The sequence below is a fragment of the Staurois parvus genome, unplaced genomic scaffold (assembly GCF_062004578.1).
Source record: "Staurois parvus isolate SC_StPar_1 unplaced genomic scaffold, SC_StPar_1.0 ptg000058l, whole genome shotgun sequence".
Classification (NCBI taxonomy): Eukaryota; Metazoa; Chordata; class Amphibia; order Anura; family Ranidae; genus Staurois; species Staurois parvus.
The window spans coordinates 15,113,045-15,139,205 of record NW_028317854.1 but is presented as its reverse complement, the minus strand read 5'-3'; the positions used below and the strand labels follow the sequence as shown (position 1 = coordinate 15,139,205).

Sequence of the window (26,161 nt, the reverse complement as noted above, 5' to 3'; positions counted from 1 at the left end):
AGGGGATATAAAAGTTCACACCCATACCAATTGTATTTGTAAACTGATGTACACATATGTGGATATGTGAGTCGAAAGCCAGCAGACTGTGACCCCACAATCCTTTCAAGAGCACATTTGAAGGTTAAGTAACTCTAGATCTCAGTTAATCTCATATAATCTGGTATTACTAAATAAGCATGCAACAGACTAGTTCCCTTTCTCAGAATGCCACTCGGAAGACTCGGACAATGAAGTCTCAAAATTGGTTGACTTTCCTCTAATCACACAGAAACCATGTTTCTGCTCCTTTATGTTTTAATACAAGTATTTAGTACACTTGATGCTTTCTGTCCATCACAATGCACTTGTATTTTCCATGGAAGGAGTGACGGTACTGGATCAAGGTATGTCACAAATGTCATTGTTGATGTCTAAAATTACACCTGAATGTTCAGAAAGATGCATTCTATATTTATGTATACATTTTTCAGCCTTTATGGACAGTTAATAGAGAGGAATTGTCAAAAATGTTGCATCATATTTTGTGCAACAGGACATAATAGTCCATATCTAGGCTAAATTAAAAAAAAAAATCTAAGGATCACGAACAATGCAGTGACAGGTTTTAATGCCAAACCTTAACTGAACAAGTTGAAGTTAGAATCTGATTGTCTACAATGCACAGCTGCACCAAATTATGAGTGCACCAGTTTTAGTAATTCTCCCCCATTATTTTCCTAAATCCTTTTCTATGGTAAAGAAAGTTTGCCAAATCATTCCAAAAACAACCAAACTGAGTACCTATTATTTAATGCTTAGGGCTCTATAAAACTTTAAGACTTACATTATGTGGGTTTAACCAGGTTAGCATATTGAGAACAGGGGACATTCCTTTTGATTTTCTCCATCATGTTTATGTTTACTGCTTGTGTTTAATTTTATCATCATCAACTTATTTTTTGGTATACCGAATGATAGAGGAATTTTATGTTGCTGTAAAAATTCTAAAGGTATTGGGTAAGAAGCCCATTAGTGACATCCTCAGCTGATGCTATGTGACCCTTAATACTGTATTTAATTTCTCAATACTAACGCACATGTTCCTGCATAAGAGATGACTGTGTATAAAAGCTGGTGCTGCAGCGACCATCATCAGGAACCGAAAGATCCAAGGAGAAGAATGTCACCAGCACACATGCCTGATGAAGGGGTCCTGCGAGGCTCCGAAACGTTGCTCTTGCTGTAACTATGTGATCGCTTATTAAAGCTTTGGACCCACATTGGAGACCCTCAGTGTGCTGGTGACATTCTTCTCCTTAATACTGTACATCACTGCTGGGTTGGCCACTATAGAAAGAGTTCCCACAAAGTCTCCAAAAGCAGTGGTTTTGTTACAATAAAACACAGTCCTGCTACTGCAATTCATTATACTGGATGTCTTCTGATCTACCATCAGTAACATTATAGCAAACATTTTACTGTTCTCCCCTCTGTTTACATGAGATATGCCAGGTATCTTCCAGGCATAAAAGAAAAAAAAAAATATGACTTTGTTTTAATAAAGGAAGGTCAAGTGGCACTCTTAGCTTCCCACAGATGTTCATGACTTTTTGTCCTATTAAGTGCTAGATGTTGTAGCTGTCAATAGCTTCAGAGTTAGGTCAGAAAATGACAATCTTTAAATTAACCTCTTGGCGCCGGCCGAACGCAAATGTGCAAATCTGAGCCTAGACGCCAAGCGGCCGCACATTTGCGTTCTATAAAAAAAAAACATATGTGCTGGGAGTGTGCACCCTGCGAGCTCCCAGCACACACATTCGGTTCTCGTGGAAAGGTCCCAATCTCCTCTTTCGATCAGGACCTTTCCCGATCATGTGACCGCCATCACGGCAGTCACATGACCCTAAAACCCCGCCCGCCTTCCGGCTTCTGGAACCCTTAAAGGGCCGGGTGGCGCTGGTGCCAAGGGGTTAACATTCCAATTTTATTAAAACAATGAAATGTTGCAGGCCAATGTGGATATATTAATTGGTCTTCACACACCTCTTCTGCATTATATTCTATAAGTCCATAAACTTTTAGCAAACAGAACGGAAGACATTTAAAAAGAAATGTGCATAATAGGGAGCAATGTTTTAAAACACTAGGTGAACTTCCTGTACATTTATACAACCAGCTGACATTTTGTTAGCAGCTTCCATTTCTGGTAATAGCTATCAAAGGCACAATGAAGTAAGTATGAAATATTTCAATATCTGGAGATGTGTATGTCATACATTGTTGTAAGAGCCATTTCTTTTCAAGCATGTCATTTCACTTTTTTTTTCTGAATAGTGATCCTTTAAAAATTGTATTGCCCCAAAGCCAGGAATCTAATTTTTTGTCTGTATCACCATTGAGAGAGCTCCAGTCACTTTCTGTCCTAACTAGAAATAAATAGAAATTACCCCAATAGACACACATATAGCAACATACTGTAAAGGCTCTAACTATTCCCTGTTCTATCCCAAATTAAATAAACGCTTTGGGTATACATGCACTCTTCTTATTACTAACCATAAGCTAACCACAACACCTAACCCAATCCTTAAAGTGATATAAACACGCATTGTTTAATTTACATTATCCCTTCTATTTTTGTATATGGATGATGGCACTTGGTAATTATTTTAATTAAAAAAAATCTAAGTACCTTTTTCCTAATTGATATACAGCTGTCACATGACCCAGCTCTTTCCCTGCCTGTCTGCAGGGAAACATAAGCAGGAGGAGCTTCTAGTCCTCTACTACTGGTCACATGTTCAAAAAAAACAGCCTTTGAGGTGCAAAATAAAATAAATAAATAATATCAATAAAATGTTTTAAATTGTCATAAAAATATATATACAAATATATATTTGAAACCAAATATTCATTATTTTTTTAGCAATAACATGTTGTGGGCGCATTTCTGCCAGTCACAGGGTGTGTCATACCCCTCCAGCCTGTGCCTTAGAATAGGAGGAAGGTGATTCCTCCATTAATCTGTATGTAATATCTTGCCCCCATTGTGTTTAGTTGGTTAGTGCGCATAGAAGAGGAAAGAAGGAGTGGGCTGTCATTTACCACTGTGTATATGCCCACATGTGTGACTCTATAGTCACATGGGCTGCTTAGATGTGATAGGGAGGAAATGCTCAGCATAGAAACTCACTGAAAACTGAGCATGTGCATAGTTGCCTCCATAGCTGCAAAATCCCTAGCGGAAGTGGGGACATGAACAGAGGGTGGACATAGAGAGCAGCTGGATCAACCAGGTCTTTTGCAGAATACAGAAAACAAATCTCATAGTGACTGAGTGAGTATGAACAGCATGTAATACAGCATTTATTGATTGTTTTTTTTATGATGTAAGTTTACTGACACTCTAAAGATATGACTTAACCCCCTAAACCCCAACCCTAAACCTTACTCTTGATCTTAACACCAGATTTACCACTTAAGTATATAAGGAAGAGTTACATTTCCAGTAAGTTTATGTTTTGCTGGTTGTTACCTATTCTGTACAAAATGTAAAAAACAAGGGTTATACATATACCTCAGGGATTAAATTAGCGGTAGGGATTTAGTTACAGAACCATACCTAACTTGTAAGGTGAGGTGTCAACAAGGTAAAACAACCAGTTCATTTTACCAACTGCTCTGAACACCATCAGGTTAATTGTGATGTTTTTATTCATTTCCTAGGTCAGTTCTTTGTAATGATCCAGATATGTTTGACATACCTGTGAATGTTCCGGTTGATACTGTAAAACTTCGGGTTGAAAAGACAGTCATTCGTAGGATTCCCACTGAAGCCTTTTACTACCTTGTCGATCTGAAGTATCTATGGGTGACCTACAACAGTATTACTAGCATAGACTCAAGTAGCTTTTACAATCTGAAACAGCTGCATGAATTACGCCTGGATGGAAACATGATATCTGTTTTTCCTTGGGAATCTTTATTAGAGATGCCTCGATTGCGCACTTTGGATCTACATAACAACAAGATAGCAAGCATCCCTGCAGAGGCTTCACGCTACCTAAAAAACATTACATACCTGGATGTGTCTAGCAATAAGCTCACCACTCTGCCTTCAGATTTGCTGGATATCTGGCCACCCTTCTCTGAGCCCATATCCAGGAGTACAGACCTGTATGCCCAGAGAGTTATACTCGGTAAGTTATGTTACTATCCTCTGTACATACTGCAAATATTAAAGGAGAACTCATAACTTAAAAAAAAATAAAATCAATAAAAATGTCAAATTTTATACATCAAAGGTGTACCTAGAGTATTTGACATCTGAGGTGGATCATTTCACTAACACCCTTACCTCTATATCACAAAAGAATTAGTAATAATAGGTATGGAATCCAAATAATAATAATAATATCCATAAAAGTAATTCAGTGGAAACAGGAGCATGTATTTACCAGGGGCGTAGTCCGCAGAGGGGCATTTGCTCCCAGGCCAGTGCAAATAATAAGTATTGAGCTGATGGCCCTATTTAGAGATACCTCTGTTCAGGCCTCAAAGGAGGATCTGTAGTCAATGACAGCTGCTGGGAAATATAAGTCTTTCAGAATTGTCTTCCTTCGTGGGTCTGAGAGGTTATGCAGCCAAATATAGAGAGTTGTGCCCCATTGCTGTCTGGGTTCCTTTGGAGAGATTTCCCTACCTGTTCCATGAAATTTTTACAAAGTGAGAGGGATTTCCTCCTTGGATAGTTGTCACTAGACAGATATCCCTATAGGAAGATTTATTTGTACCTCCAATTCTGGTGACAACTATAAAATGTTGGATTTTCCATAATTTTCTGTGATAATTGTCAGCAATACAAATAGAGAGGGACACATATATCATTAAAATCTTGACAGGGGTTCTAATCCTTCCATATTCTATTAAAAACTAAAAAAAGTTTTGTATATACATATATTTTAGGTTTCTTGTTAATTTAATGTCCACCTATTCAGTTGTTGGTCAACTATGGGATGTTCTTTTAGTTGGTGGTAAATGTAGTGACCCCTTTTAGCTGGTCTGAGTGGTTTTGGTGCTCCATTAATGGTAATCAGTGGGAGCTCAAGAGTCATTGCTATCAATAGGATTTTATGGTATGTGGTGTATTTTATTGAAAAAGGTAAACTAACCCTTTAAAGTGACTCTGTAATGAGGGAGGTGTGAGGACTGCTATTGTGGGTCTCCATCTGAAAATGCTAATTGTCTGGTGAGTACTTTTGAATCTCAGGTTTAAAACAAGCATGTTTTAAATGAGTGTTATAAAAGCATCAGACCTCCTTATTTCTCTGTTCCAATCACTTCCATGGCCACAGGTGTATAAAATCAAGCATCTAGGCATGCAGACTGCTTCTACAAACATTTGTGAAAGAATGGGTTGCTCTCAGGAGCTCAGTGAATTTAAGCGTGGTAATGTGATAGGTTGCCATCCTTGAAATTTCCTTACTGTTAAATATTTGAAGGACAACTGTTAGTGGTATTATAACAAAGTTGAAGCAACTGGGAACAACAGCAATTCAGCCAAGAAGTGGTAGGTCATGTAAAATGACAGAGCGGAGTCAGAGCATGCTGAAGCTCACAGTATGCAGAAGTCACAAACTGTCTACAGAATCAATAGCTAAAGACCTCTAAACTAAATGTGGCCTTCAGATTAGCACAAGAGTGCATAGAGAGCTTCATGGAATGGGTTTCTATGGCTGAGCAGCTGCATCCAAGCCTTACATCACCGAATGCAATGCAAAGCGTCAGATGCAGTGGTGTAAAGCATGCACCACTGGACTCTAGAGCAGTGGAGACATGTTCTCTGGAGTGATGCATCACGCTTCTCTGTTTGGCAATCTGATGGATGTGTCTGGGTTTGGCGGCTGCCAGGAGAACGGTACTTGCCTGACTGGATTGTGCCAAGTGTAAAGTTTGGTGGGGGGGGGATTATGGTGTGTGGGGTTGTTTTTCAGGTATTGGGCTTGGCCCCCTAGTTCCAGTGAAGGGAACTCTTAATGCGTCAGCATACCAAGACATTTTGGACAATTTCATGCTCCCAACTTTGTGGGAACAGTTTGAGGATGGCACCTCCCTTTTCCAACACGACTGCACACAAGTGCACAAAGCAAGCTCCATAAAGACATGGATTAGCAAGTTCGGGGTAGTGGAACTTTACTGGCGTGCACAGAGTCCTAACCTCAACCTGATAGAACACCTTTGGAATGAATTAGAGTGGAGACTGCAAGCCAGGCCTCGTCTGACATCAGTGCCTGACCTCACAAATGCGCTTCAGGAAGAACATTGCCATAGACACACTCCTAAACCTTGCTGACAGCCTTCCCAGAAGAGTTGAAGCTGTTATAGATGCAAAGGGTGGGCCAACTCAATATTGAACCCTATGGACTAAGACTGGAATGCCAATAAAGTTCATGTGTGTGTAAAGGCCGGCGTCCCAATACTTTTGGCAATATAGTGTATTTTCCCCTACTTGTCCTTTTGACAATGTCTTACCAGACAGAAAGTGAGGGTAACTCCTAAACGTCAATATAGAAGGAAATTTTTAGGTAGAAGTGAAAAAAACATGGCATTGTATTTCTGTCTGTGTAACTGTTGCTACTTTCCATCTGTTACTGTCTGGTAAAACCATTGTCCATGAGACAGAAAGTGAGGGAAAATCTTTTTTTATATTGAGCATTTTTTTACATGGATACAAAGCGATTTGGATCTGCTTAAAAGTGTTGGCAAAGAGTAGGAAGATCTGTGTACCAGTATACCCTCCTGGGTTAAAAAGGAAAAAGTTCAGTTTGACCTGTCATTATGGGTCAAACTTGGAGGTGAGCGCAAAAGTGTGCTGGAAGTGGAAGAGCACTAAGGGGTGACACAGGAGCACCGTACACGTTTATACAGTAGTGTGGTAACACTGGTCCATGTGAAGTACTGCGGATTTAAAGGGACAGTTCACCATTATTGAGATTATATTAAATTGGCACTCTTTTTGGTGTATTTGTATCACGATATAGAGGAAGTGTGACTACACTGGTCCACGTGATGTGATTACGGATTTAAAGGGACAGTTCACTACAAATGATTATATATTTTATTGCACGATTTATGTTGTATTCATAGCACTGTTTATGTGCAGAATCTATGGGAGTTTATATGTACTTATTGGAAGAGATTAAGAGTAGCATATATTGATTCTCATAAGCACGGCAGATTGATTATCACCATTTATATATGCACGTATAAGGTTGCAAGCACCATTTTATTTATTTAATTGTTGCGCTGCATTTTTTTAACTTATTTTACATTCTTATGCCTACTCAGAGAATTGTAGAGGATTACTGAAAGCAATAAGGGGTGTTCTATAGTGTCTGTACCTTAGAAAATGAAGAGATTTTCTTAGTGCAGATAGCACCAGGTAGGAGAAGAGAGCTCGGAGGAGATGTGGACTGTTCTCTCTCCCTGGTGTCTGTACACAGGAGTTAACAAGGTTACAAGGTTTGATTTTCTTTCCATATCACCTACCCTCACTGCTCCTATCTCAGTAGCAAAACCTGTGGGTAGAGGGAGATAATCAAACCCTTTAAAGACCTAGCTGAGTGGGTTCTGTGATATCTCTGGTATACAGACAGGTGGAAGAGGAACTGGTGAAGTGGAGAAGGTTGGGGGAGGGACAGAACATTCCACACCTCCTCCGTCTCTCTCCTCGCCCTTCTGCTTTCACTACTTCTGTAGTGATGAGATGGATGTGGTGGGATGATAGATTTTATGATGGGGGGGGAAGTTATTTAAAGAAGGATCAAGAACAGAATTTGTGCTAGGAGGGAGGATTTGGGAAGGCAGGATGGGTGTATAACCTACAGACCACCTAACTCTGCCTTACAAGCTACATTTTAGGGCATGCAGTGCTTTAACACGTGGAAAAGCGTGCATTTTTCCAACACCAAATAAAAATTTGCTACCTTTTGCAGATTCAGATGTGAGTCATTCATTCTTAATAGCAACCCCACACAGCTAGTAAATTATTATATTATTATTATACAGTATTTATATAGCACTAAAAGGTTTGCTCAGCGCTGTACAATATAGTGGGGGACAGTACATGAGACAATACAGTAACAAAACAAAACACGAGGGGTTCGAGGGCCCTGCTCTTTCGAGCTTACAATCTAGGAGGGAGGGGATAGTGGCACAGGAGGAAGTGGCTGTGGGGGATGGAGTGGTAGGAGGAGTGGAGGAGATCCGCTGTTAGGTGAGGGCGGGGTAGGCTTCCCTGAAGAGATGGGTTTTCAGGGTGCGCCTAAAGGTGAGGAGGGTAGGTGACAGTCTAATGGATTGGGGTAGTGAGTTCCAGAGGATGGGGGAAGTCCTGGAGAAGTCCTGCAGTCGGGCGTGGGAGGTGGAGACCAGGGAGCTAGAAAGTAGGAGGTCTTGTGAGGAGCGAAGAGTATGGGTAGGGTGGTATTTGAGTATCAGGTCGGTGAGGTAGTTTGGGGCAGAGTTATGAATGGCTTTGTATGTCTGTGTTAATAGTTTGAATTTAATGCGTTGGGCAATCGGGAGCCAGTGGAGGGAATGACAGAGGGGGGTGGCAGAAGCAGAGCGGTTGGTAAGGTGGATGAGTCTGGCCGCTGAGTTCAGGATAGACTGAAGCGGGGATAGCCTGTGATGAGGCAGGCTGGTGAGAAGGGAGTTGCAGTAGTCCAGACGTGAGATAATAAGGGAGTGAACGAGTTGTTTAGTAGTGTCTGGGGTTAGGAACATACGTATTTTGGAGATGTTGCGGAGGTGGAGCCTGCATGAGTTGCCAACGATTGTATCTGGGGCTGGAAGGACAGGTTTGAGTCTAGAGTGACACCTAGGACTTTGGCTTGCGGGGTGGGACTGATGGTGGCGTTGTTGGTCGTGATGAAGAGGGTGGGGGGGGGGGCGCAGGCTGGGGGGAAAATCAAGAGCTCAGTTTTGGAAAGGTTTGAGGAAATGGAGCAACATCCAGTCTGATATGTCGTTCAGTAGGTGGGTGATATGGGCGGAGACTGAAGGGGTGAGGCGAGGGGTGGAGAAGTAAATTTGCGTGTCATCGGCGTAGAGGTGATAGTTGAAGCCATGGGAGTGTATCAGTTTGCCGATGGAGGAGGTGTAGATGGAGAAGAGAAGGGGCCCGAGGACAGAGCCTTGGGGGACCCCAACAGAGAGGGGGAGAGAGGGGGAGGTGGCAGCGTTATAGGTACCGCTGAAGGAGCGTTGGGATAGATAGGAGGAGAGTCAGGAGAGAACGGAGTCTCTGATGCCGAGGGAGTGTAGTTTATTAAGGAGGAGGGGGTGGTCAACTGTGTTGAAGGTGGCGGAAAGGTCGAAGAGTAAGAGGACTGAGTAGTGGCCATTAGCTTTGGCGGTTAGCAGGTCATTAGTGATTTTGAGTATGGCGGTTTCGGTGGAGTGTAGGGGACAGAAGCCAGACTGTAGTGGATCGAGGAGGTTGTTGTCAGTGAGGTGGGCTGTCAGGGACCGTGGGTCTCGCCGTGGCGCACAGGTCTGCGCATGTGCAGATTGCCTAGGCGCATCAATGTGCAGGCAGTAGGACCTGGGCAGCCGTGGCGGCAATTGCGGCCGCGCATGCGCACTTGCATGACGGTGCAGGGCGCACTATTTAAACTGGCCAGGCGGTGTTCAGATTGCCGCAAGGTCTAGTTCCTGTTACCTGTGTTCCTGAAGTGCGTTCCTTGTTGCCTGTTCTGATTTGTGTTGACCTTCTCTTGCTCTGACCCCTGGCTCGTCCCTGACTATTCCTCTGCCTGCCCTTATTATTATTGGACCTCCCATTGCTGAACCTTGGCTCGTGACCCGGCTACTCTCCGTCTACTGCTTGGTACCTATCTGCCTCCACCGTTACCGACATGGCTAGTCTGACCACGCTCACTCCTGACTATCATCCATCCATCCTGCTCGGGACCTGGACCTGTCAGCCTCTTCACATCAGGCTCACCCTTGGCACATACCCTCAGTGGGACCCCTCTACCACAGTTGGGTGCACTCAGGGGTCGCTACCTGGTTTCAGTCTTGCACCAAGTCCATCCCCACCATCAGGGGCTCTGGTGAAAAGGCAGACTGGGACTTAGACTCCGCGTCCTGAGGAATCCCGTTCTGTGGATTACTAGAGATCCAGCCGGGTGGTGTCTGACATGGGCGCTTAGGCGATTGTAGACTAAGCGCTCAAGGAGCTTGGAAGTAAATGGCAGCAGGGAGATGGGTCTAAGGTTGTTCAGGTCAGTGGGGTCCAGGGAGGGTTTTTTGAGTATGGGGGTGATGTGCGCGCGCTTTAGGGGGGAGGGGAATTTGCCAGTAGAGAGGGAGAGATTGAAGATGTGGGTGAGGGAGCGTAGGATGGAGGAGGAGGGTGACCGGAGGAGTTGTGTAGGGACAGGGTCAAGGGGGCAAGTGGTGAGGCGGGCTTCTGAGAAGACCTTAGTGACCTCCTCAGTGGTAGCAAGGCTGAAGGAGCGGAGTGTTGGGGAGGTTATAGTGTGCAGGATGTTAGGTGTGGTGGGGGGTAGGGCGGTTGCGAGGTCAGAGGAGGGGAGAGTTGATGGGATTATAGTGGGAGGGAGGCTAGGTGGGGAGGTAGGTGGAGCATTGGCCATGTCCTTACGGATTGCGTCGATCTTGTTTTGAAAGTGATTGGCAATCTCATGGGCAGTGAGTGAGGTACTGGGTGGAGGTGGGGGGGAGAGAGTAGGGAGTTGAAAGTGGAGAAGAGACGGTGAGGACAGGTGGAAAGGGTGTTGATGAGGGTTACGAAGTAGACTTGCTTGGCAGCGTGGAGGAGTAGGTGAGGAAGGCGGATTTGTAGAAGGAGAATGCTCGAGGGGATTTGGTTTTGCGCCATAATCATTCCAGCGCGCGACTGCATCATTTAAGATTTTTAATGTGGTCGTTCTGCCAGTGTTGAAGCGGTCGGGGTCTAATGCTACATGTAGTTAGGGATGCTATGGAGTCTAAGGCAGCTGACAGCGAGTCGTTATACGCAGTAGTGGCCAGGTCAGGGCATGACAGTGGAAGGATACTGTTGTAGAGACGGTCAGCTGCAGAGTGGAGAGGGGCAGGGTTCAGTTTGCGGAGGTTACGGCTGCTGATGGTTTGACGTTTCGGGGGGGGAGGTGTTTGAGGACGGGGAGACGGAGAACGTAATGAGGTTGTGGTCAGAGAGAGGGAAAGGGGTGTTTGTGAGTTTGTGGAGGGTGCTGAGATGGGAGAAAACGAGGTCCAGGGTGTTCCCATCAGTGTGGTGGGTAGCTCAGACGAGAGGGAAAAGGGTAGCCAGGCGGAAAAGTCGTCAAGGAAGCGGGATACAGGTACAGGAGGCAGATAGATTACTGCAATCCTCAGAGGGGTAAATGGGACCAGACGAGACCTCCATAGGAGAGTTCCGCAGGGGACGTGGAGTCAGTGGCTTGGATCCAGGTTTCGGTGACCGCTAGGAGGTTGAGGGAGTGGGAGATAAAGAGGTCATGGATGGTAATGAGCTTGTTGCAAACCGATGGAGCGTTCAGGAGTGCAACCGAGAATGGAGGGGTGGATGCGGGGAGGAGGGGGACAGGTATAAGGTTGAGGGGGTTGCGGCGGTTCGTGGGAGTAGGAGGGTGCCTAGTGGGTGAGTGAGGTGGTGAGGGACCAGGGTTTGGGGAGATATCCCCAGAGTTTAGGAGAAGAAGAAGGGTGAGGAAAGTAAGATGGGAGTGGGATGTACACGAGCGCACATGCCTTCCAGTCCTGGTGTTTGGGTCAGCAGGAGAGTGAAGTATCAGCAGGAGGTGATAAGAGCAGTAGTAGGGAGATGGTAGCAGTGAGGGTGAGATGTACAAGTTTTGGGGTGGAGCAGAGGGATAAAGAAATGAGATTTTGGGAACGTAAGAAAGTAATATGAAATGGAGGAGTAGAGGGGACATATTAAAAAGGTACACGATGTGGAACTCAGATTTGTAAGAGATGTTTCTCAGGGTGTTTGCTCGCAGTCTGTCCAGCATGCAGTAGAGTTTCTTGCTGTTGTTGTGTCTTCCTGCTGCTTGAGTTCTCCTGCTTTAGTTCAACTGCTGTGTTTAACTGCTTCTTCTTAGCACTCCATCAACGCAGCACTCACGCAAAAGCAGCACCCCCATCAGAGACTGTGCCCCCCATCAGTGATCTCCCCCCATAAGCTAAAGTAAACATAAGTAAATATTCATATGTTGGTGCCCGCTACTGGTACTGCAGTATCATGTATTTTGGTCATTTAAAATATCATGTGTTTGATGAGCACAGAGCAACACATTGAAATAAGCAAACCACAGGAACTTACAAAAAAACAAGCACACTCAGACACACCTCCTGGTGTGAACGAGCCCTCAGGCTGGTGTGCCCCATGATTGTGTGCAATTCTAAAGGGTGCCATTGACTGAAAAAAGATTTGAAAACACTGCTTTACACAGTGAAGTAAGACTTAGTTCATCTGTTTGTTCAGTTGGCATTTATTGTAATGACCAGTTGATCAATACAGTTATTCCATGTAACAAAGTATCTAGATCAACCTTTTTCAACCAGGGTGCCCAGGAACCCTGAGGTGCTTTGAGGTTTCTTCAGGGGTGCCTTGACAAAATGTCTACAAATTGCCCAAAACTTGTATAGAAGCCAGCACGTGTGTAGCCCTGTTTTGGGGGGAGTTATGTGAAATGGCCCACACCAAACAAGCTATGGCGTTAACCTGTATATGAGCAGGCAATCCTGAGCCTTCGCTATATGGAAGAGGGGGTTGTGATAATACAAATGGCAGTGCCTCCACCTAGAATAGGGATCCTGCAATTGAGGAGACTCACCCCTTTCTAGGAATGTAACAGGTAGACAACTTAAAGTAACTATACATAGCAGTATTAATGCACCCAGCTTATATTTCTAACATGATAAACATGTCACCACACCTGTATGAGATTAATGCAAAGTTTATATAAAGCAGCCACATAAAACAGGATGCATAAGAATAACATTCAGGAATTACAATTTAGCATAAATTGGGAGGTTGCAATTATACCCGGGTATATGTGCATGTAGTATACAGAATACCTCCAACCATGGGTTATAGCGCAGTCCGGTTGCAGGGGCCCCTGGAGAGGTGAGAGTCAATAAGATGCACGCTTCCACTTTAGATGCTGTGATGGCATCCAAGTAACATGCGGATGATTGCACTGCTTGTCTGAAGATCATCGATGCATCACCTAAAAGGATAAAATGCCCTATCTATCCTCACTCTTAGTCCCTATCCCTAAACTGGGCTGTCACTGCAACCGGGCCTCTATCTGTCTAAGTGGCCGTCGGATGCCTAACCTACCTCTAGCCTAATCTTATCCAACGCTCCCTATGCTAATCCTAGCTAAAGAGAGATCCAGACCAATAAGGCTCTTCAAGCAAAGAGGCTGCAAAGATACACTGCAATTAATAGAAAGTTCACCAGACAGTCTTATGCAGGTGAAAACACTGATCTATATATATATACAACTATAAGGATTCTGCAGTGTGTAAATAGAATAATGATAATGAACCACAAATCTCTCTTTTACAGAGTTATTAGGGTTCCTATACAGAAGTTGAAATATAACAGAGGCAGACCTAATCTGCTTCTGTAACAACTACATAGATAACAGCCTTGTTAATCTGGATCATTACTCACAGAATTCCCATACAATTCTCCCCAGATACATAGCACATGGCAGGCTGGAACCCTCTGCCTGATACTTCCTGGAAAACAACTATATAACATCCTGGGGTTTCTTGACCTCCTTGTAGGGGCAGGAAGCACACCTAGGGACTTGTCTGTAATGGGACCTCTATGGTAGTGGCTGTATATGAACATAAACAAACCACACTAGTGTATAAAATAACAGTTCCCTACACTCTCCCCCTGGTGAAACCTTTACGTCCCGTCAAAGGAAGCTCACATTATATACAATAATGAAATTCAATTTCAAATACACAACGTTGTCCTCTGTCCATTACAATGGTTTGCTAAAGAAAACAACAGATTAATATAAATACATGCCAGGTGATGCAAATACAGGTAGCATATTGACCAGATTAGATACTGCCCCTACCCAGGCATGGTATAGATGGGGCTGAGAAATGATGCTGGGATCTCCCAAAGTATCATAAGTCAAAACAGGTGGTGGATGTCTAACCCTTCCTCCTCTACGCACTTCCCTATGAGTTAATCCCTGATTTGCAGGTACTGAATGAGGGCTTTGTGTCATGGGAAGAGATGGAACTGATTGTGGAGTAGAACTAGATCCTTGGTTAGGCGTACTCACTGACTCAGGCACAAACTCTGGAGATCTAGGGTTCAGTGACTCTCTTGGAAGAGGAGAAGCTGTTGGGCTCTGAATCTCAGGAACTACAGTCCAGTCACTCTCATTAGAGTCAGGAGGGTCAGTTGTAATGTTAGCCTGAGGTTGTGGGGAGTCCCTTCCCACAGTATCTTCTGAGTCATCATCATCAGTGACTTGAGGAATAGGGAGCAAATGGTTTCGATGCCAAGCTTTTACTCTACCTTCTGGTCCCTTTATTTTGTACACAGGAATTCCAGGTAATTGGCTCACCACTGTAAAAATCTCATTCCTCCATCGGTCAGCTAATTTATGCTTCCCAGAAGGGCCCAAGTTTCTAAGCAATACCTGGTCACCAGGTTTCAATTCTCTGTATCTCACACGACGATCAAACCTCCTTTTGTTCCCTTCATTTATCTTGGCAGCATTTTCTTCAGCCAAACGATAAGCTGACTTAAGGGTATCTTTCAGACGAGCTACATACTGATAGTGACTTTGATGATCGACACCATCAGTGGAGACCCCTAGCAAGAGGTCTATTGGCAGTCTAGGCTCCCTTCCAAACATTAAGAAATAAGGGGAGAATCCCGTAGTCTCATGTCTTGTGCTATTGTAAGCATGAACCATGGCTTCAACTTTACGACTCCAAGTGCGTTTATCATCAACCTGTAGAGTACCTAACATATCAAGCAAAGTTCTGTTAAATCTCTCAGGGAGAGCATCACCTTCAGGGTGATAAGGGGTAGTCCGGCTTTTATGGATGTTGAGCAGTTGAAGTAATTCCTTAACTAGTCTGCTCTCAAAGTCTCTTCCCTGATCCGAATGCAATCTGTGGGGTAAGCCATAGTGGATGAAATACTTCTCCCAAAGCACTCTGGCGACTGTCACTGCCTTTTGATCCTTGGTAGGAAAAGCTTGTGCATACTGGGTGTAGTGATCAGTCACTACCAACACGTTCCCAATTCCTCTTGAATCATTGTCAATGCATAGAAAATCGATACAGACCAAATCCATGGGACCTGAACTCTGTAAATGTCCCATTGGGGCAGCTCGAACTGGGAGGGTTTTTCGTCTCAGACAACGGAGGCACCTTCTACAAAGGCTAGTCACAGTTTCTCTCATTCTGAGCCAATAAAAGCGGTCCTGAATCAAGCCATAGGTCTTCTCAGGCCCCAAATGACCATGATGATCATGTAGACTTCTGAAAACCATCTTTCGAAAACAATAAGGGAGAACCAGTTGACGTCTCCCTGGGTGGTCATGATACAGAGTCACACGGTAGAGTAGGCCCTTTTCAATCCTGAATTTATCCCAGTCTCTCAGAAATGAGCTACATTCAGCAGGCAAGGTTTTCTTCAATATCTCTGGATCATTAACACTAACTGCTCTATATAAAGGTCCAATCAAATGGTCAGCCTTTTGACTCTTAATCATCCGCTGAGGAGATATAGAACAGTTCTCAAATGAGCCTAGGGCTGCTGGGTAAGCAAACATGTCTGGTACAGCATCAGGTCCACTTCCTATGGAGTCTATGAGCCGCATCTCTGAGAAAGCCACGTTATCGTCCACTACTGCAGCCATAGAACATAGTGCTCCAACACCAGGACCAGGGACTTCCTCCCATTCATTGTCTTCAGAGACAGGCATTAACCCAGGGCGTCTGGATAACGCATCTGCACCAATGTTCTTTGGACCAGGTTTGTATTTCAAGGTGAATTGATAATTTGATAGAGCAGCCAACCAGCGATGTCCAGTGGCATCTAGTTTTGCTGTGGTTAAGACATATGTCAAAGGATTGTTATCCGTTCTTACTTCGAAAGCTGCTCCATAAAGATAATCATGTAACTTATCGACAATAGCCCATTTGAGAGCTAAGAATTCCAACTTGTGAACTGGGTAATTGCGCTCGCTAACTGTGAGGCTTCGGCTGATGAAGGCGACTGGTCGCAACCCAGCTGGATACTCCTGGTGCAACACTCCACCCAGTCCTTCAAAGCTAGCATCTACATGGAGAACATACGGCTTTCGAGCATTAGCATAGGCCAGAACGGGTGCCTCTGTTAACTTCTTCTTTAACTGAATAAAGGCATCCTCACAGGCTGAAGTCCACTTATCGCCAAAAGGATTTTTGGTGGATTTCTTCTGTTTTTCTTGACCGCTCGAATCAGTCTTCAACAAGTCATGTAGGGACTTGGCCACTTTGGAATATCCTTCTACAAATCTGCGGTAATAACCACAGAATCCAAGGAATGAACGTAACTCTGTAATATTCTGAGGTCGTGGCCAATTCACAACTGCTTCAACTTTGGCAGGATCTGTGGCCACTCCTTCAGCAGAAACAATGTGGCCTACATAGGTAACAGATGAACAGCAGAACTTACACTTGTCTGCAGACAACTTCAGCCCTTCCTCCTTTAGACGCTGCAACACTCGCATGAGACGTTCTTCATGTTCCTCCAATGAAGCTCCAAATACAATAATGTCATCGAGGTACACAAGACACTCTCGTGGCACTAAATCACCCAAAATGCGTTCCATTAATCTTTGAAATGTTGCTGGTGCACCCCTTATGCCTTGTGGCATGCGGGTAAACTGATAGAAGCCCAAAGGACATATGATGGCTGTTTTCTCTTGGTCTTCAGGAGTACCCTGACCGCAAATCAAGAACTGTGAACCACTGATTTCCATTCAGAGCTTCCAAAGCCTCTTCTATCCTGGGTAGTGTATACTGATCAGGTATTGTCCTTCGATTCAGGGTTCGATAGTCCACACATAGGCGAATAGATCCACACTTCTTTCTTACCACAACAATAGGTGAAGCATAGCGACTTTTACTATCTGCAATGATCCCCTGATCTTTCATCTGATGTAAGGTCTGTCTGAGCTCATCAACATCCTTTGGAGCTATCTTTCTGGGCCTTTCCCGGAAGGGAGTGGCATCTGTTAGCCTGAAAGTGTGTTGAGCACTTTTGGCACAGCCTACATCCATTTCATCCATAGAAAATACTTCTGGTAATCCTGATAACTGCTGTGTCAATCTGTGAACCCAAAGCTCTGATAAGTTTGGATCAGTCAGATCAAATTCAACAGTAGGAGCGGTACCTTCAACTTGCACTTTGCACACTTCAGCATAGGGGTTAACACCAAAGACAGGATAGCAATGGGCTACCTTTTGGTAAGGATCAATTACAACGGGGTAAGGTGAACAGTTTCTCACAGTCACAACTGTAGATAGGTCCACTCTGGCCCTCCAGTCTTTCCTTTCAGGAATCACCTGCCACCCCTCTTTGTTGATCATCTCTTCAGGTGTTTCCATAAGGACGTAACTGCCATCTCCAAGTAGCTCAGGAGCAATGCTGGAAGCAACCCTTAGTATTCTCTCTCCCCCTGGAGGAATTTCCACTGCATGCCTACCGATGTGATACACCACTCCGTGTTGATAGCCAACAGAGAGGACATTACAAAGCTCTTTAAGATCAGAAGACAGTTCAATTTGATCTAAAGAAGCAGTTCGACCTCCTTCAAGAAACTTCTGAAAAGCACAATGTACTGCTTTACAATTAGTACCTAATATCACAGGAGCGGCATTGGAGTCCCCAGTGTCAGGACACACAAGTGCAGTGATCTCCATGGGAGGGACACCTTTGTCCTCTAAACCAGGTACAGTAACAATTATGCGCAGGCTTCCATCAACAGGGTATGACTTAGAGTTCAACCCCCACAACTTCATCTGTCCAGTAGATTGAAGTGGTGTGTTGCTCAAATGCTTCTGATAGAAGGAACGATAGATAAGGGTAACTTGTGACCCAGTGTCAAACAAAGCTGAAGTTTTAGGTCTGTTGACAGTAACGTTAACAATGGACTTGGAGCCTATGATAGGCTGTTTTGATCCTGACTTTGAATATTTCAGTCGTCCTTTGTGCTTTTGTACAGGGAATGACACACTTTGCACCATTCCCTCATAATCGTCATGACATTGTCTAGCTGAATGGCCCGCCTGACCACACCTGAAGCACTTTCTAGAGTTTCTCTCTCTGTGTAATGCAACGGGCTTGTTAATGGAAGACTTGGACCAAGTGAATTCAGGTTGATCATTTTGAACAGGACGAGAAGGGAGGTCCTCTTTAAAAGGTTGTTTCACTTTCTTAGGGGTGCTAAACTGAATGTCAGCTTCCAATTTCTTCACTAACTTCATTAGTTCATGAAGAGGAAGATCATCATCAGATAACTTCACTTTGAGGAGCTGTGTGAGAGGATGATGAGGTAACAACCCCCGTACTAATTGACTAGTTCTCATTGAATTCAATGCATCAGGATGTATAGCAATGTGATACACCAGACGTGACAACAGTAACTGCAATCGATTAATGAAAGTGGAAACACTCTCTCCTTCTTTCTGACGGGTCATACGATAGTCAGCAACCATCTGTTCAAGGTCATAGTATGGTTCAAAATGGTCAGACAGTACTTGTATATAGTCTGTTGCACTTACCCCCTCATGGGTATCTCGATACAAGCGGATTCGTTCTGCTGCTGGAGATCGCAGACTTTCCATAACACGCTGACGCTTGCCTTCCTCTGAGCAGGACCATTCTTTCAAGCATTGAAGGGTGTGCTCTTTCCAAACTTCGAAAGCTTCTTCTCCTTGTGGAACAGGAACATTACCAGAGAACACTTTTAGCTTTCTATAATGTGCCGCCTGTAACCCTTGTGCTAGCATCTCAGTCAGTTGATTTAAAGTGCCAACAGCATTATCACTAGATTGTGAAATATTGACATCTTCCTGATAAAAATATTTAACTTTCTTCTTCTTCTTTTACACTGACGTTTTGTGGGACAGAGGGAAGGTACCTCCTTCTAGGAGTAGGTTGAGGGCGCCACTTTTCTTTGTGTTGCTCCTCCATGACTGACTATTAAACCCACTTCGATCTCAGCAGTGCCTCCAAATGTAGCCCTGTTTTGGGGGGGGGGGGGTTATGTGAAATGGCCCACACCAAACAAGCTATGGCGCTAACCTGTATATGAGCAGGCAATCCTGAGCCTTCGCTATATGGAAGAGGGGGTTGTGATAATACAAATAGCAGTGCCTCCACCTAGAATAGGGATCCTGCAATTGAGGAGACTCACCCCTTTCTAGGAATGTAACAGGTAGACAACTTAAAGTAACTATACATAGCAGTATTAATGCACCCAGCTTATATTTCTAACATGATAAACATGTCACCACACCTGTATGAGATTAATGCAAAGTTTATATAAAGCAGCCACATAAAACAGGATGCATAAGAATAACATTCAGGAATTACAATTTAGCATAAATTGGGAGGTTGCAATTATACCCGGGTATATGTGCATGTAGTATACAGAATACCTCCAACCATGGGTTATAGCGCAGTCTGGTTGCAGGGGCCCCTGGAGAGGTGAGAGTCAATAAGATGCACGCTTCCACTTTAGATGCTGTGATGGCGTCCAAGTAACATGCGGATGATTGCACTGCTTGTCTGAAGATCATCGATGCATCACCTAAAAGGATAAAATGCCCTATCTATCCTCACTCTTAGTCCCTATCCCTAAACTGGGCTGTCACTGCAACCGGGCCTCTATCTGTCTAAGTGGCCGTCGGATGCCTAACCTACCTCTAGCATAATCTTATCCAACACTCCCTATGCTAATCCTAGCTAAAGGGAGATCCAGACCAAGAAGGCTCTTTAAGCAAAGAGGCTGCAAAGATACACTGCAATTAACAGAAAGTTCACCTGACAGTCTTATGCAGGTGAAAACACTGATCTATATATATATATGGACAACTATAAGGATTCTGCAGTGTGTGAATAGAATAATGATAATGAACCACAAATCTCTCTTTTACAGAGTTATTAGGGTTCCTATACAGAAGTTGAAATATAACAGAGGCAGACCTAATCTGCTTCAGTAACAACTACATAGATAACAGCCTTGTTAATCTGGATCATTACTCACAGAATTCCCATACAATTCTCCCCAGATACATAGCACATGGCAGGCTGGAACCCTCTGCCTGATACTTCCTGGAAAACAACTATATAACATCCTGGGGTTTCTTGACCTCCTTGTAGGGGCAGGAAGCACACCTAGGGACTTGTCTGTAATGGGACCTCTATGGTAGTGGCTGTATATGAACATAAACAAACCACACTAGTGTATAAAATAACAGTTCCCTACACGTGGATCAAGCCTGCCTTTTAGTTACAAAAAGCCACAGGTTTTCAATGTGCACCATTACACCCTTCTAGCCAATGGCGTCCTAACAACCAATGGCATCATTAGTTGATAAGGAGGATGTTGGTTGCCTGCACATCATTTTTGTTTGACCATCCCCTATCCCTATCTGTCAGCACTGGGGTCACATTAACTCAGTGATGGCGAAAAACTGAGGGAGAAGAGAAACACTGGAATACTAGTCAGTACCAGTGTGCAAAAGTGTATTTGCTTTGCAAGAATAACTCACCTCTAATGTTGTGTGTCCTACATGTGTGGATGTTGCTGCGTTATATAAAGCTATTAGAATAGTTTTTTACATTTTAGAATGGGGTGCCTCAAGACTGTTCAACATTTTAATGGGTGCCTTTACTAAAAAAAAGGTTGAGAAACACTGATCTAGATTATAGTTCTGTCTTCATAAACTCCAAAAACATTATCTCCATGAGGCCAAATGACAAAGTTTTCTGTACTGTAGAACTGTACAGAAATAACTAGAGTATGAGAGTCAGGATTAGCAGAGATTTCCCAATTAGTAGCCCTGTACTTCAGAGATCATTTAATCTCAGCCATGTGTTTAACGCAGACACTCATCACTTCAAACAACGTGGATCTTAATGCTCCATCCTTATTTCACCTTGTTTTAAACCTTTTAATTAATGAAATGTGCCACTCTACAATCCTTTGTACTATACTTCAGGGGCCTAAATCTAAATACATTAAAGAGACGTGCCAAAGAAAAACGTGACCCACGCACTATCTGAGGATGTTTATTCAATACAGTTTAAAGACCTCTTTGCCAATATCCAGTCACTGTTTAATTTTTGCTACAGTGTTTTGTAGCAACCTAAGGTGCAGGTGCCATCGTGGGCAAACAAACACATTTTAGGTGGCTCCTGTAAGATTGATAGTCAGAGATCTACAAAATTATTTGATATTTCCCATTAAAACATAACTTTAAAGTTTGTTAAATATCATCTAGTCTCAAGGCTTGTGAGCTTACTAGAAAAATTCCTATGTATGAAAAAGGTGGCTTTTGCATTAATCTCTGTGTATATGAAAATAGGTGCAGGAACTCAACCACGGCCCCCCAAAAATCCCTTCCCCCTCAGACACACATCCTTCAAACTGTATCAAATAGTGGATGTGGTCAAACTTCAGTACCAATGGGAGGGTCTTAAAGGGGTTATTAATACCAGGAGTGCATTACACACAGAGTGCAGAGTTCTGGGGGGGGGGGGTTTACACAGAGAGTGCAGAGTTTAAGGGTGTGCTATGTATGCATGGCTGCATTAGTGTCATCTACTTTCTTACAGCATTTGCATGAATTACCTATTACTGCATTATCTCCATTGTTGCCTCCATCCATCTGGCTCTGGCTACACAAGAGGTTACTCACATCATGTCTTGAATGGACTTTGAGGCTATCGCCCTGCAGAGTGACTTTATACTTTGTTATCCTTTCTGGCCAGCGGCCATGGCCACACTGGCCTTATTATATTGCATTTCATTTTATTGCCTTATGTTTATGCATTACATGTCTGTGGTTTAGCAGTGTATATCATTTTATCATTGTGTGGTTTAGTATATCCAGGAGCCCCCGGTGTGTGTAGTTGGCATACACTTCCATCTAGCGGGTGTTGGGGGGGTGGGGTGTCAGTGGGCTGGTTTTATCTCCCTCAACTCCTCTCTCCCCTAGTGAGGGGTTTTGGCGGGACAGGAGGATCCTCCATCTAGGGGAGGGGTGCTTTGTGGGTCCCCGTGGGGGTGTTGGGGGGTTGGGAGTGTTCAATGGGGTGGGTTGTGTCAAGAGTTGGATTTTGGAGGGTTTGGGGTAGGTTTGCCCAGTAGACTATTTCCTATCATCCTTGGTCCATTTTTGAGGGTCCCCCTCTCGAATTCTCTGGGGGGGGATAGTGTCCTCTATCATGCAGGATTGTCATGTCTCTGATGGTTTACTACTGTCCAGGGTGCATAATAAAATTCTTTTGAGGTTAGCCAATTAGGGCTCATGTACATGGGGCATTTGGAAAACTCTTCAGAACGATGGAAACTGACTGTTGGAAAATGTAGGTTAAAAAACGCCAGTTTAGCTGCATTTGCATACCACAGCGTTTATGCACGTTTGCGTTTAGAAGCATTTTTAGAAGATAACCTCAGGAGACCCTCCCAAATGCCCAGAATGCTCTGAAAAATAGTAAATTCATTAAAAAAGGCTACTAAAACACTGCATGAGTTTTTTTTATCAAGTAATGCAGTATTTTTGTAGTGAAAAGCATGCATTATGTTTCAGCTGCCAGCCCCCCGCCCGCAGACCCCCACAACCACAGCCCAGGGTTGTCGGGAAGAGGCCCTTGTCCCCATCAACATGGGCTGAATCCAAAGAACAAAAGGTATATTGCTCAGGCAAATAATCCAGATCAATCCACAACAGGTGCAGGCTCTCGCCACCACACACGATGCAACAGAAAGAAGGGTCAGCCGCATACCGGAGGATAGATGAATATAGTGTGTATTTATTGATCCATAGGACACACAAAACACCAGGTGTTTTGTGTGTCCTATGGATCAATAAATTCACACTATATTCATCTATCTTCCGGTGTGCGGCTGACCCTTCTTTCTGTCCCATCAACATGGGGACAAGGTGCTTTGGCGTGGGGCTTTAATTTTGGCGTAGGGCTTCCCCTCAAAATCCATGCGAGACCCAAAGGGCTTGGTATGGATTGGAGGGGGGACCCCACGCTGTTTTTTAAAAAAAATTTTTAATTGCTGGCAATTCTTTCTTTTGCATTCAGCTGTCAGTGGGAATCCCGCTGACAGCTGAAACACGATGTATGCTTTTCACTACTAAAATTCCGCATGACTTGATAAAATCATGCTGTATTTTAGTAGCCTTTTTTAGTGGATTCAAATTGTTTTTTTTTTAAATGCTCGTTTGCGGAAGCATACCGCTTAGTGAATTGTTCCCTGGATATGGACAAGTCAAAAAATGCTTCTAAATGCAAACGCTAAACCACGTTTACAAGCATTTACACACGTTTACAAGTGTTTGGCGTTTGAAACGCCGGTAAAATTTTCTCCTGAACGCAATTTTGCTGTGTTCAAAAAATGACTGTAAACTCAACTGTCTGTATATGACTGTAAATGACTATGTGTACATGGACACATAGGAAAACATTAGGAAGAGTTTAGGGGCTGCTGAAAAAAACGCAGAAAAGCTCCTGAACATCAGTTTATCAGCTGCAGTGTACATGAGCCATTAGATGTGCAGCCTTTTTTCTTCCCTTTCTTTTGTTTTTGTGCTATGTACATAGTGCAGAGTTCAGGGGTGAGCTGCATACAGAGTGCAGAGTTCAGGGGTGAGCTGCATACAGAGTGCAGAGTTCAGTAGAGCAGTATGCACAGAGTGTAGAGCTCAGTCTTCTTCCACAGCTGTTTACCTCTGCTTCCCCCATCCACATCTCACTTTCACCCCTCTTCAGTTCCGACCTCTGCATGAAAACCCTATCTCCACTGCCCCCATCTTCTCCCCCTCTCCTTAAAAGCTCCACCATCTTCCATATGTCTTACTTTTGTTGCTGCATTAAACTGAAGCTCTAGGCTGGCTCTAGTACCTCCCCGCACGCTTTAGGTGGCTCCACCTCTTTCCCTTGCAGGGAGATCATCCAGTGGGGGTGTCAGCATCTGCACTGCGTCCTGCGTCCTTCCTTGTCCCCATCCTGCACTCAGTGGGAGCTGCTCAGGAGATCAGATCTGTGGGAGCTTTTGGGAGACAAGCTGTCACTTGAGGGACTTCTGTGTTTACAAGTGATAGGGTAAGAAAGGAGCAGAGGACCTGGGTCAGAGGTGGTGGAACAGAGTTCCATCACGTTCCAGCTGAAAAAAAGCCATATATAAATACTGTGCCTTGAAAAAGTAGTCATACCCCTTGAAATATTCCACATTTTGTCATATTACAACTAAAAACATAACACTGAGTATATGTAAGAGGATTGGGGAAGGCAGTAGTGATCATTGAACAATATACAGTGGTGTGAGTCAGTGTTTCGAATCAAGGACAGAACATAATTTTTCAATTAAAAATATTGGAAAAGTTCTGAATAAGATAGTTTGTGGGGTTTCTTTAGGGCTTTGAAAAATGTAACACCTTGTAATGATAATACATCATAGACTTTACGGAGGTTAGCAGGGAACCACCAAGCAGAAGGATTGTGAGGAGTCAAAGCTTGGGCAGACGGCAGTTACCCCATATCATAGAAAGGGAGAGACAGTAATTTGCAGAAGTGTTTTTTTGTCATCCTAGTTCATCAAGAAATTCTTGTTGATGGTGTTGAAAGATGTCTGTGGTGAGGTGGGTGCCAGAGAAGGTTTATGACATTTATGAAATGGAGTAGGCCTCTAAACTTATCCATGGCAGCTTCTCTCTGAGCAACCGGAGGTGGCGGGCGGGGCTGTGAGTAAAACTGCCCCCTCTGCTCTTTGCACATTTGGCCACTTCACTCTGGCTGATGCAGTAGCTGAAGAAGGGACAGGAGAAGGAGCAGAGACAGCAATCCGGCAAGTCTTCCAACAGCAATTGTGCAGTAAGTGGCTCACATATTACGCTACTACATACTGTCCTACCGCTATATATTGCTCTCTTCCCCACCACTACATATTGCGCACTGACTGCCCTGCCATTACATATTGCCCTATCATTACATACTGCTTACCGACTGCTCTGCCACTACATACTGCTCACTGACTGCCCTGCCACCACATACTGCCCTACCCTGTCACTGTATACTGCTCACTGACTGCCATGCCACCATATACTGCTCTACCCTGAAACTACATACTGCTGTCTGACTGCCATGCCACTACATGCTGCTCACTGACTGCCCTACTCCTACATACTGCTCACTGGCTGCCCTACATTTCCCTATTGCTACATACCATACACTTTACAGCTCTGTGCTGTTATTTCAAACTGACCTGCATATTGCACATTGCATTTTATTACTATATATACTGCTCTGCATCAACACTAGAGTTATACCAGATGGGGGGGAGCTGTCATGAAGGCTGTGTGTGGCCCCATGATTTTTAAAGGCAGCTCTTCTCATAATTGGGCTTATAGAGGATCTGAGGAGCAATCCTGGGATTTGGGGCCTTATCTGAATTACAGGTATTGGGTTGAACTGTGCATATAATATGTGAGTAGATTAGGATGAGGAGAACCCTGAAATGATTGTGGGGAGGAAAGCCATGTCTGAAGGGCTTTATTCAGAAATTTTTTACTTTGAGATTGAAGAGAAAGATATTCTGCTTCAAGTTGCGTAATTTTTTCTTCCACTGCATAGCCAGTTGGATAAAGCAACCCCTATTCGTGACCTTATGAGCCTCTCAGAGCAAAAATCTGGTTATACACTAGTAGAATTCCAATTCGTTTTAAGAATATTCATTTGCTTTTCTAATTGGTAGTGGAGGAGGATGGAAAATTTTTCATGAACAAACAAATTTCTAACAAAGTATATGGTTTTCAAATGGTAAAGTCTAGTCGTTCCAAAATCAAATGTTATAAGAAAATG

The 26,161-nt window shown here is 43.8% G+C and overlaps 1 protein-coding gene across 1 annotated transcript in view; it reads left to right on the top strand.

Annotated features, from left to right (window-relative positions):
* The first annotated feature begins 230 nt into the window (after positions 1-230).
* Positions 231-26,161, top strand: part of LRIT3 (leucine rich repeat, Ig-like and transmembrane domains 3) — a 44,827-nt gene continuing 18,896 nt past the window's right edge. The window contains exons 1-2 of the mRNA XM_089668523.1: positions 231-386; positions 3,709-4,181. Coding sequence (XP_089524649.1) covers positions 277-386; positions 3,709-4,181 — 583 coding nt within the window. The 5' untranslated portion in view covers positions 231-276. The remainder of the gene's footprint in view (positions 387-3,708; positions 4,182-26,161) is intronic.